We start from the raw sequence: 12963 nt of genomic DNA on the forward strand, positions 1-12963 counted from the left end.
TGGTTATCTTAATGCTTAATAAGTTCTGCATGTTCTTTAGCATATTTCCAGTACAGGACAGACTTGTGATTTCTTAGTACCCAAACTAAAGGCTGTGAGAAGGCTTGAAAGCCCCGAAATATACAGGTGCTCAGGTAAACCAGCAACAGAAGAGTTTATGGCTACTACTTTACTGCCATGTTTAAAGTCAATTTGATGAGTTTATACTACCATTTTTTAGATTGCTTTGATAAAACATTTTGCTTAAGTGAAGCCTAGAGTTTATTTTGCAGGTGAGGCTACATCAGGTAACTGAGCTGATCTAACAGTTTGCTGTTGAGAAATAATTGGGCAATCTTACAGTCCCTTCCACAACTCTCATTCTAGTTCTGCTGATAGCCCCTGATAAGATTAAGAAAGTTAATTGGTAGATCCTTCCAGAAACCATTCCCAAGAACATAAAGGATAAGGTGATAGGAAATAATGAACATGGATTTATGAAAAGCAAATCTTACCTAACCCAGTTTGATTTTCTTCTGTGATGAATGTATCAATGGGCAAAGAGATAGCAGTGGATCCTATTTAACTTGACTTTAGCAAGCACTTTAGCATGGGTTTGCATAGTATTCTGATAGCCAGGTTGATGAGATAAAGGCTGTTTGAGTGGATGCTAAAGTGAGTAGAAAATTGGCTGAACTGGTGGGTCCAAAGGATTGTGACTAGCAGTACAAAGCATAACTGGCGACCAGTTATTAGTATCAGGGGCCTGATACTGGACTTAATGCTGTATAATGCCTTATTTAACAGCCTGAGTGGGAGCAAGGTAATGGAAGATACCAAATTGGAAGGAATGGGAGTGCAGGGCAGCTTTACAGAGGAACCTGAAGAGGCTGGAGAAATGGTTTTACAGGACCTTTGTGGAGTTCAACAAAAGTAAATGCATAATACTGTGTCTGGGATGAAATAACTTCACAGGGCAGTACAGACTGGCCACCACCTGGATGGCAGCCAGCTTTGTAGTAAAGGTCTGATTGACATGTTGAACATGAGATACCAAGTGTGCCCATGTAGCCAAGAAGATCAGATGCATCCTGAGCTTTATTAATAAGAGTATAGCCATCAGTTCAAGGGAAGTGATTCCTCCCTTCTAGTTAGCACTTGTGAGATTATCTGGACTGCATTGTCCAGTTTAGGGATCCTCATTGAAAGAAAGACAGAGTTACTGGAGGGATTTTAGGAAAGAGCCACCAAGTTGTTCAGAAGCTGGAGCATATAACATTCAAGGAGATGCTGATTGCCTTATGTTTTCTCGAGCAGGGACAGTTGGAAAGGTCATCTCTGATTAGTGCCTTTGTAGGAGGCATGTAATTCTTACCTGTTTGAAGAATTAAGATTCTTCAGTGTCTCAGCTTACATAAACAATATAGCGCTTTTCTCATATCTTTCCTTCAGGGACAATACTAAGCATTTCCTTAATTTATCATAACTAACTAACGAGTTGGTAAGGAAACTGGGTAAGAAAATTTCAGGTAATATAAACACACAGCTGAAAATGAAGTTAAACTGGTAAATCATCTTGGTACTTTTAAGTCAGTGCACTTTCGTATCCCTCACTTTGCCATTTAAGCTGATGCAGTGAAATTTATGTTGCTATTTGTGTAATTTTACATAGTTTTATAGGCTTAAACTTTTTATAGCAGAAAGTTAAGGTGAAAATCCACCCCAAAATTGAGACCTAAGGGGCTAGTTCACAATTACGTTTGTTGCACTCTAGGCTGCCAGCTTGAATTTGTGTAATGCAAACAGTTCCTTCAGGAGCTCCCTCTTCTATCATCACTGTTCTTCCTGCTTTAAGCCTGTCCCCATTAGTGACTTTATGTGACTTGTACAAAAGTTAACACCAACTCATTCATACCAGCCTGGAGCAAGTGTCTTAATCTTAGTAGCAGTTTTCTTTTCATTTAACCTTTTTGTTTTGTTTTTCTCCCTCTCACTCCCTGCACGTCTGGGAAATGTCTGTATGGCTTTTCTCTGCAAGTGGTGAAGAATTTGGTCTAGAGCTGTGTGGGCAAAATATAAAGCATATGCCTAATATTAGTCAGGATCTTCTACTCTGAGTCTGTAATTGCAAAATTGTTAGTCACCTACTCCTGGCACTGTGAAGATTTTAAGGTAGATGGCTTTGAGTGCTGTACCTAGCCTGAGTAAAGCACTGATGATTAATGCTCTTGGAGAGCTCAAGGCTTAGGAAAGACTGCCTCCTTTTCCTCAAAGCACCTCCAGAAATAGAGAAGAGGAAATTCAAGTTTGATTAATTAAATCTTGGTTACTTTTGGTAGATTTAGATAAAAGCCCGGAGCCAGAAGGCTGTGTGGATCAGAAGGCTGTGGAAGGGGAAAAAAATGAAAGCACAAGGAAATCTGAAGAGCCTGAAAAGCCAGAAGAAAAGAGTGACAAGCAGGGGGAGAAGGATGGTAAAAACAAACAGTGTAAACACAAACGAGAAAGAGAACCCGGTGAGCGGGGGAAGCCTCAGACAGATAACCTGGACAAAGATGAAATTCATAGTAAGGAGAGAGAAACTTGAATACTTCTAAGATACCATGCTTACTGTATTTCATAACAAACTAGAAATAGGACTGATTGGAGTCAAACTACAAGAGTCCAGTAGGCTACAGAGCATAGCATGTGGCTGCCCGAGCTAAGCTCAGGAGAAGCAGTGACTCTCCCAGCTACCCTCTCACTGATTCCTCTGCATTCGCAATTCCTTAGAATATTTTAGCCATCATATATGAGAGCTGCCTTCCAGAAGATCTCTGTAATTGGTTTTTATCATGCAAATGCAGGCTGTTTCTATGGCAAGTTAGTGTCCATGCTATGAGGGGAGGAGCCTCAGAGACACGTACATTAACTTCTTAGAATAAAATAGACTTCAATACAAATACTTAATGCTGAGAGGAATGTTCTTCACCCCCCCTCCCCCCTCCTTCTTTTATCCTCCTATCTTTAGTGTGTGTTGCATCTGTAGGGAAAGGCTGATTTCAAAAGGGTTTATCTGAAGTGCTCTGTGTGTCTGTCTGCAGCCTTTTCTGATGCTGACATTAGCCACCACCTAAGAATTCCTGAATGACCTGCCTTGTTTTCAAGTCCCTATGTCTTCTGTTGTGGGGAGCCAGAGGAGTTTTCTGAATGTGATGCTCAGAGGAATGCATGTGGATTCTGTAGCAAAACTAACTGCTACAGACAGCTCTGAGCCCACTCTGACTCTTGAAAAGATAGAGATAAAAGTGGGGTCATTAGAGCTCCTCACGTAGGCACTGAACACGTGCATTCAGGGTGAATGGAAACAGGACAGACTTTAAAAGAAAAAAGACAGGCAGAGGGCAAAGGTTATTTCAGCCAATCTTCTCCTAGTGTTGCCTTATCTTTGCGGTGCTGTACTCATCAGCTCCCAGGTTCCAGCTGTTCCATGGCCACAGAGGAAGGGCTTTGCCTGTCACTACACAAAAAAGCCTGCCTTCCCTTTCAGCCAGCCACGCAGGATCTGAGAGACACAGAGAAGCCAAGAGCAGACCTGGTGGGTCCAAGGGCAGTTTCCACAATGGTTTCATATAAGAGCTAGAGCTTCATGTAAGAGTAATGGGATGTGAAATGGAGAGCAGTTCTAATGGCTTAACTCTGGTGCAGTCCAGTAGGTTAGCAGAGCAGGGCAGACACTCTCTAAACTTGTCCTAATTGCTTGATAGGTTTTAAGCAGAGCCTTCACCAAAGCCCCATTAACCTCCTCAACAACTGCTGCCATCTCTGAAGAAGACCTAAATGGCCCAAAATTGCACTGAGGGAATAGGATCAGAGTGGAGAAATATGAATCACAGAAAAAGGGAGCTCAGCCCTCCACCAGCGTCCTTCAAGTGATGCAAAGCAGATCATCAGAAAATTTGCCTCAGAACTTGTCAGTGAGTCTTGCAGGCAAATATGAATTGAGCTCATGATACATGTAAAAGGATGGCACCTCGGTTGTCAATATATGCATTAACTATCTAGTCAGACTCCATGTGAACTTCTGTAAATACAGGGATGTATATATTTGGTTTAGCAAGACAAAAGGAAACCTAAATTCCTTCACAAAGCAAAAGAAGAGTTTGTCATAAATGTAATTTTATTTTAAATAAAGCTACCCATTCTAAATGAGTTATTTCAGCTCTGTACCGCTCTGGCATGTACAACATATTTGGAACATTTTCCTGAGTATGTTTATAATGACAGTCATAGTAGCCACTGCTGGAGGTGGGGCTGGTTTCAGCCAGATGGCATTGGCTGCTCTCCACGCAGGCCTGCTGGGTACTGAGCAATTTAACTGAACTGCAATTGCAAAACAAACCTCCCTACCAAGCCTTAAGCATTCTGTGTAAACAAAAGTGGATGGGGTCTTTAAATTTCTCAACTCCTGTCATTCACATTGCCTAAGGGCTTAATTTACTTCAAAGGAAGTTTGTTTTGTCGAGAAGCCGATGCAATAAAACATCCCGATGGTGCTATTTACAATAATGCATTTTTAATCCTGAGAGAAAGCCATCCAATGTAGTGCTTATGTTAGGTACTGTCTAAATCTTGAGCTGGCCTCTGCAAGGGGGTAAATTTCACCTACCAGGATTAAAGGCAAATGTTGGTTTGTTTTAAAGCAGCCTGGTAAAAGAATGCACAGCTGGACACATGATTTGAATGGCAGATTTTAGCCTGCCTAGAAAGGCGACCTGCTGCTTGTTTAATCTCCCAGCCTATCTAAGTATCTTCAGACAACATTCCCAAATAATCTTCCTGCTACACAAAACAGAAAGCACATTCAGCTTCACCTGATCCAGTGAGTTATCTCTCCAGAGATTATTACAGTTCTGGGCTCCACTCCTGTTATTGATCTGTGGGTGAATGTAACCAAATTGCACTGTGGTTAGAAATCTTGCCTCAGTTTGGTAGTAGCGTGACTGGAGAATCTGGCACTGGCACATGATGCTGTATTTTACTGGGTGTGTGCTGTTGCTTCTGCACTTATTGGTGTGTCATGATCAGAACTAGGATTAAAATGTGCTTTTATTCTTTTTTTTCGTTCTTGATTTCTTGTCTTTTAAGTAAATACCTTCTTTGAACCTGAGCCAGCAGGATTGATTCCTGGAGTATGTATTCAGAACCTGGTGAAGATTTTTGCAAACAAGCCCAAGCCAGCAGTAGATGGCATGAATATTACTTTTTATGAAGGCCAGATCACAGCATTCCTTGGTCACAATGGAGCAGGAAAGACAACCACCATGTAAGTCTGTATTTTAGAAGAGGCAAACTCCGAATGCTCTATTGCTGTGTCCTGAGGATCAGCCTCCTCTTTTCACTCCTGTCTCTCTACCACCCCTGCAGCTAGCTTGATGCACAACATCAAGCTTTTTCCAGACAGGGAAATGCTGCCCTTAGGCAAAGAGAAGATATCCTGGATTAGCTAAAGCTGAGGGAGAGAGGCAATGCATGACACAAACAAGTGAAAGTCTGGGGAGAAGGAAGCAATTCTCTCTCTCATAATTCATTTCCCATGGCCAGACTCCCAGTAGGTGGAGAGGGAGAAGGGTCTGGATGAAAGAACTGAAGATTTGAAAGCCACCACACTCCACATGTTCTTAATTTCTCTGTCTGAATTTGTCAGTCATGTTTTTTGATCTATGTGCAAAGGAGTATAAAATACAGATACTGTTTAGACAAGAAGATTATACATATGCAAGATCCATGTCCAGATTAAGATGTTCCCCTAGTCCTAGAACCCTAACATCTCAGAAAGCTGGACTTTAGGAATATTTAATTCTCTTTATACAGAGCTCTGTTAGGCAAAATAGGATGAATTGGTGAACAATATATTTCATGAGTCGGTGACAAGTTCAACAAAGGTTGAAAGAACTAAAACGTTTCATTGTGATTTTTCTCAGTTTAGGGGTTTTGTATTAAAAATCAATTTGATTTCAAATGGACTTTAATTTGCCTTTTTTCTTTGTTTTTTTTTTTTTTTTTATTGTTCCACAATAAGTATGTTTGACGCAAAGCAAAAGCATTCTAATCTGCAAATCCACAAGATTCTCAATGTAGCAGGGCAAGAGTATTTACATGTATGCTTTTTTACTGGAGCTGTTCCATCGAGGCCCGTAGGAAGAAGTCATCATGCTCCATCTAGTGGAATCGTGCAATACATCTTCCTAACGTGGCAGGGAAAGAGGGGAGTGGGAATGTTCTCTTTCTTTTTTCTCAGGTCGATACTGACAGGCCTCTTCCCACCCACTTCTGGCACTGTGCTGATTGGAGGTTTGGATATTCAGACTCACATGGACTCCATTCGGCACACATTAGGCATGTGCCCTCAGTACAACATCTTATTCAACCAGTAAGTATCAATCCATACTAGCTTTTTCAGAGTAAGGGTTCTAGTCTGCATGCTTGACAAAGCCACAAAGCCTGTGTTGTTTCTCTTACTGTGCTGGCAGTAGGTATATCTCAGAAGTGCTTCTTCAGCTCTTAGCACTCACATAGGGTAGGTAGTGCCCTTCTCTAGTAGAAATCTCTTCCATCATTTAGCTGGAAACAGAGAAGTTTCCAAGGAAAATGATAGTGCTTCTGGTGTTGGTGTTTTCTGTTGCAGTGTGAGTTAGCATGAGTTCAGCCTGGGGATTCATACGACTTAGGCCACCTAAACTATAAAAGTCTAGGCCGACAGCACAGTAGCAGGATATTTTAGTGCCCATTTTCTACTACCACCCAGCTATTCTCAGAATATCATCTTCTCAGGTGATTTCCAGCTTCACTGCCATTAGTTTGTGTTCATCTCAACAGCAGACTCTTTTCCTTAATGCAGCTCTTATATTAGCTCCCATTTTATATGCTTAAATGGATGGCTTATGCCTGCTATACCTGTTCCTTTAGAAGCAGGTTCTGCTTTGAAAACGCAGAGAAAGAGCCTATGACATCTGTGGAAAGCATGTTGATCCCTAGTAAGATCTGTGATCCAGATGTAGGGTAAAGCAGCCTCTCTTCCTTTAGCAAGATAAAGGAATTTATCTAGAGTGAATTTATTGCTGCTTGGGAACAAAAATCTGCATATTTATTTAAATTGCCCTGGTGCCTTTCTGTCTGATTTCACAGCCTTACTGTAGCAGAGCACATCTTGTTTTATTCTCAACTGAAAGGGAGATCCAGGGATGAAGCTGAACAAGAGTTGGAAAAAATGCTAGAAGACATGGGCCTCACCCATAAAAGGAATGAAGAGGCTCAGAATTTGTCAGGTGCCCATAAGATTGTTCTAAGATGTTTTTTTCTGCTGCCTTTTCTTTATCTTTGGGCAATTATAGTTCAAATTATGTGTTTGAAGACATATTCTGACACATCACTGTGCACTGGGGAGGTCTTTAATCTCTTAAGAGTAAATGGGACTGTACAAATAGTAAAGCTGGCACAACCTGTCCCTAAATCTACAACAAATTCAAATATGTAACAAATAAAAATATACTTAAAGCTGGGGAGAGGTTTAATAAGTATATAAAAAAGGAAAATCTGCCAATGTAAGAAAAAACCCAAAATTCAATGTTCTATTATTTAAAGGCAAATGAAATAGTACGCTACCATGCAGCTCCACTGTTTGGATCAGTACTCTATACTGCTGTATTATTTGGTAGAAGTAGTTACATTCATTCTAAATGTACACATGCAGGTAATGTGTTTGAACTCATCTCACTTTGAGATTCAAAAGCTGATTTGAATAAACAGCCAGGTGTGCTTATGCTAATTTATCCTTGATTGTAACTGTAAAAGTTGGCTTGATTCACATAAAAACATGAAAATCTTGTCTCTTCCTGCTTTTGCTTCTGGCAAGAAGCAGAAAATGCAATTTGTAGATTAAAAAGTTACATTTAATAAAGATAACAGAATTTTGAACAAGCTATGCTGAACTTCAGACGAAAAATGTGACTATTGACTTAACTGCAGATAATTGCCCGAGGATGGGTTTTGTTTTACTTGTATCAGTCCCCCAGTGACAAGCAGTGTTATTATACCCCTGCCACTCATGTAACTCATCTCAGACTCCTGTACGTGTCTGTTCTCTGGTAGGTGGAATGCAAAGGAAACTGTCTGTTGCCATTGCATTTGTGGGTGAAGCTAAAGTGGTAGTCTTGGATGAGCCCACATCTGGAGTTGATCCATATTCCAGGCGATCTATCTGGGATCTCCTGCTGAAGTATCGCTCAGGTAACAGCTCTGAGAGGGGAAATTGTTTCTGTGTGGGTTTTTTGTTTTTTAAACCTGTCATAGATGTAACACGTGGCTGCTGGCTAAACTCATGAGTAGTGGGATATGAATACAGGCAAACAAGTTTCTGTGAACAGATACCTGTGGTGTGGCAAACCTAGGACTTGGCTCTGGTGCATAGAAAACCCTGCATTAATTGCCAGAAAACTAAGCACAGTTTTAAGTTCAAGAGAGAGTCCATTCCTTGAGCATTCCTCCTTATTCTTTGTAGGCAGAACCATCATTCTCTCAACCCATCACATGGATGAGGCAGACATCCTTGGAGACAGAGTAGCCATCATATCCCAAGGGAAACTATTCTGCTCAGGTTCTCCTGTATTCCTAAAGAACTGCTTTGGGTCTGGCTTCTATCTCACTCTGGTTCGCAAGATGAAAAACACCAAAATTGGAAGGGCTTCAGTAAGTATGTGGCCCCCTCCCTGCACATGGAATGTGAAAAATGTTTACACATAATCATGCACTGCAGCAGGGTGGAAAGCAGTTAAGTGCTGCTGGAGGTTGTGTACAGAACTGACTTCCAAATGAAGAAAGCAATACAAAAATAAATATATTATAAATATATAAATATACAGCCAGCCAGTGAGGTGAAAATAATAGGTCGATAGAAAGCCCTCCATGGTCTGTAATTCATTCTCATCAGTCAAGTATGTCTAAACTTTTGCCAGTCAAGTTGCCTTTGTCCTTTCAGGAGCCTGGTCTAGTGGAAGGTGTGCCTGCCCATGGCAGGGGAATTGGAACTAAATGATCTGTTCCTTCCAACCCAAACCATTCTATGATTTTCTAATGCTTGCTTTTGCAGTACACTGGTTGTAAACATGATGTAGTCTAGTAACTAGCTCAGACACCAGAAGAGTCTACATTTATCCATAGCTAAACCAGCCCCTCGCACAGCTTGAGATAAGGATCTGGATTGTTTCTCTTGTTAGTAGTGCTTCCGGTCTTAGTAACAACGTGATTTGTATGCTCATGGTCACTGCTGATCACATTTCCCCAAGTTTTTTGCATGCAATTTAGAACTTACAGATATGCTTTGTGCAAGTGGATTTGTTTTCTGCATTGCTGAATCCAGTCCTCAGATGACTTTCAGTATAATATGTTCAAGGTACTCCAGATATGTCCAATTTTTCACTGACTCCAGCCTTCAAAGGCTGACAGCCTTTACTTGCAGCCTGCTTTTGCATGTACCTGAAGCACTTTCATCTTTGTATCTGTTGCTTGTCCATGCTAGTCACTTTGCAGCTGTGGATCTCAGTGCTCCTGCTCCTGCTCCAGCTGTGCACACAGGGACAAAGAGGGAGCTCCAGAGCAGGAACTGGATGGTAAGAAGGGGGATGGTTTGGCATTCCAGCACATAGTTCTGTCTCCTGTTATGCTGCGATCTCGTTTTACATATCAGTGCTTCAGATGCCTACTTCTTCAGTGCTTGTGTCTAACATCTCTATTGCATTGTAACATGAATTTGATAAGGCTTCTTTGTGGCTTTGCTTACTATTGCCCCTTTTTGATGTATATGTGGTCTCAGGTACAGATGATGAACTGGAAGTTTGTGTGCTTTAGAAGTATAGGCTGAGTTTTGAACTACGCTACACCAAAATGTGTCATTTGTTCATGAAAACTGGAGCATATCTAGAGTGAAGGAAACTGACTTTCTCAGAAAAAGGTTGTTTTGACTTTTCTATATGAGAGAAGAACTTAAGTAGATATTGTTGAAGATTTTGTTGTGCTTTCTTAACAGACCTGAAATAGTTTTCTGCTACGTAGTTCCAGAGCATAATTAGCAACACAGCCCGGCCTAGTACAGAATTAACTGAGATATCCGAGTTATGCAATAGAGCAGTCCCCCTTTATATAGTGCAAACAACAGCTTTTGAAGTCATGCTTAGCATGGTTAAATACTCATTCTTTGAACACTGTTTTTAATTTTCACAGGAGATCTGAATGAGCTCGCAGAAGTCATTCATCATCATGTCCCAGAAGCAAAATTAATTGAAAGCATTGGTCAGGAACTAGTTTACCTTCTACCCAGTAAACACTTTAAACAGCGATCTTATGCCAGTCTCTTCAGAGAATTGGAGGAAACATTGGATGACTTGGGACTCAGCAGTTTTGGAGTTTCAGACACACCACTTGAAGAGGTAACAGACCTCTGATACCTGCTGATCTTACCAGCAGTCCCCAAAATGTTTTCTGAGACAGTTCCTGTTCTTAAGCGTGTATAATATCCCCTTCAAAACCTACTCACATATGCAGTGGCACACTCAGGAAGTCTTTGGAATAGGCGTAGATGAAGGATCTAAGCATCATTTCATGCTAGTGTCATGGAGCATGACTCAGTAGCCTGAAATATGTCTTTGTATCTTAGCTTGTTCCTGTCTTTTATTTTCTGAGATATCTCATAAGAGACCTCTGGTTGTATAATAAACAGCAGTCCTGAAAAGCTATCTGATTTTGTTTCTTTTACACTAAATGATGATGTATAAGCTCCAGAAGTCAGGTTATTGCACCTGTTCCATTCCTAACCAGGAGATGTGTTTGTCTATGGCAGGTTTTCCTAAAGGTCACAGCAGAAGCTGACCCTGGAATGCAGAAAGCAGGTAAAGATCCATGAATCAGTACTTGATAAACTTTTCCTGGGACTGCAAGTAAAGAGGAGCCTCAGAACCTTCAGTCTTTGTATGGTGTTCTTGCCAAAACAAATTTGGTCAGCAAATATCCTTTTTTTAGGGCCTGACATGATACCTGAGAAATAAGATTAAGTCAGCAGAAAGACTTTTATTTAGATTGGATGAGATTCTGAACTGTGTAAGTAAATGGAGTGTCAAGGCCCCACATGTCAATGGTTTTAGTAGTTTTATAAAACGTACTTGACCATTAGTCCATAAGCTGACCATTAGTCCAGAAACTACATCCATGATTAACTTGTTCATCCTGCTGAGTAAGAAGAGTTTTAACCTGTGTGATGCCACTAGATACAGCCACAGTTCAACAGTTGTAATTAAAGCAATCTGGTGATGTGATATATACAGTTGGTAAAATCTGGAGCTCACTAAAATGTCTGTGCTACTTTCATATGTGAAAGATAAAGTGTGTTCTCTGCTCCTTTTCATCTTAACCTAGGAGACACTCAAGAAAATGGTTCTGCTCTCGGCAAAACTTCTACTGAGAACAAACCAGCTGAACAAACCACACTGAAAACTAATGCCACTTCTCGAATGCCAGTAGGCACAGCAGGAGATCAAAATGAAGGCAAAGGGTCCCAGCAGTATAAAGGTTTTCAGCTTGTACTTCAGCAGATCAAAGCACTGCTCATCAAACGGTTCCACCACACATCCCGCAGCCATAAGGACTTCCTAGCCCAGGTACTGGCTGACTTTTGCTGTTCTTGACTCTCTCACAATGTTCTAAATGCTGTATTTCCCAGCGTTGTCTCTGCAAAGCAAGAGGTATTTATTACAAATGGGTAACAATGTCCCTAACTGTTCTGATTATGATTCCAACTGTTCTGCCTCTTATTCTGTTTCTTTCTGCCTGGAATCTATCACCCACACCAAATTCATGATTCAATCACTACTAGCCTGGCATTTTATTTTTAACATAATATAGTTCTGTGACAAACAGAATCTGAACTGAAAGCATTGGGGATTAAATTTTTGGTGTTCAGGAGATAAACCAGATCTGATCTGTGTGCTCACGCTGTCCCTCCTTTGTTTACATATATTATGAGGTCTGTATAGTGTCACTGTACAACATATACCTAATAACCTAGTGTGATGTTTTCATGTTCCCTGCAGATTGTTCTCCCTGCTAGTTTTGTGTTGCTGTCTTTAATACTTACAGTCACTATTCCTCCATTTGGAGAATATCCTGCCTTAACCTTACACCCTTGGATCTATGGAGAGCAGTTTACTTTCTTCAGGTAAGAGGAATCATAGAGTAAAAGTACTGCCATGTATACATCCTTTCCTCCCTAGCTTTTAGGATTATGGGGCCCTGTCTTAGTGGGCTTTTCTCACTCTCCATGGTATAAAAAAGGATTTAAAATAGCATAAAATTGGTGCAGGTGGAGAAAGCAGCTGTGAGTTTGTCAAACTAAGAGTGCTTCAAATATCTTGCTATCTTTGGTACTCTCCTCTTCCTACCTGAATTCGTTACCTCAGTGCTTACAAAGTTACATATCCTGCCTAACAGTAGATCCAGGACAGTGAGAAATCTAACTTTCTGATATGCCAGTGAACTACTCCTGTGTTCATAATCTTAGGGAACAATGAGATTCAAGCCTATCTGCTGACCTGTGGTAGATTTATTTATAGTCGGGACAGTATTTGGGCAAAGTTATGGGAACAAGATGAAAGCAGAGACTGTTGGGTTTTATTAGTGCTGCTGCTTAGCAGTTTCTCCCCACACAGTATTCTTTAGCTGAATAGTCCTAGACTAGATCCCAACTAGCAGAAAGCAGCAAAACTGAAGGCAATAATTTTGAAGCATTTTGCTTGAGTTTCCTACTGAAAATTCACATGAAACTTTAATTAAAGTTATACATTGTAGTGTGTGGAACAGCATTTGATATTCACACTTCTGTACCACTTGGTACTAGTGATATTCTGTAGCCTGGTGTTATTTTGTTTCTTGCAGACACTTTACTATTAGCAGCATTGT

General features: G+C 40.7%; 1 protein-coding gene across 1 annotated transcript in view; it reads left to right on the forward strand.

Annotated features, from left to right (window-relative positions):
• ABCA4 (ATP binding cassette subfamily A member 4) overlaps positions 1-12963 on the forward strand; it is an 83169-nt gene that overhangs the window by 49081 nt on the left and 21125 nt on the right. Inside the window, exons 19-29 of the mRNA XM_065675590.1 lie at positions 2319-2546; positions 5107-5284; positions 6260-6391; positions 7147-7286; positions 8110-8247; positions 8519-8706; positions 9536-9626; positions 10237-10442; positions 10853-10901; positions 11425-11666; positions 12099-12223. Of these exons, the coding sequence (XP_065531662.1) occupies positions 2319-2546; positions 5107-5284; positions 6260-6391; positions 7147-7286; positions 8110-8247; positions 8519-8706; positions 9536-9626; positions 10237-10442; positions 10853-10901; positions 11425-11666; positions 12099-12223 (1717 nt within the window). The remainder of the gene's footprint in view (positions 1-2318; positions 2547-5106; positions 5285-6259; positions 6392-7146; positions 7287-8109; positions 8248-8518; positions 8707-9535; positions 9627-10236; positions 10443-10852; positions 10902-11424; positions 11667-12098; positions 12224-12963) is intronic.

Source organism: Lathamus discolor, chromosome 3, assembly GCF_037157495.1.
Source record: "Lathamus discolor isolate bLatDis1 chromosome 3, bLatDis1.hap1, whole genome shotgun sequence".
In the NCBI taxonomy this organism is placed as follows: Eukaryota; Metazoa; Chordata; class Aves; order Psittaciformes; family Psittacidae; genus Lathamus; species Lathamus discolor.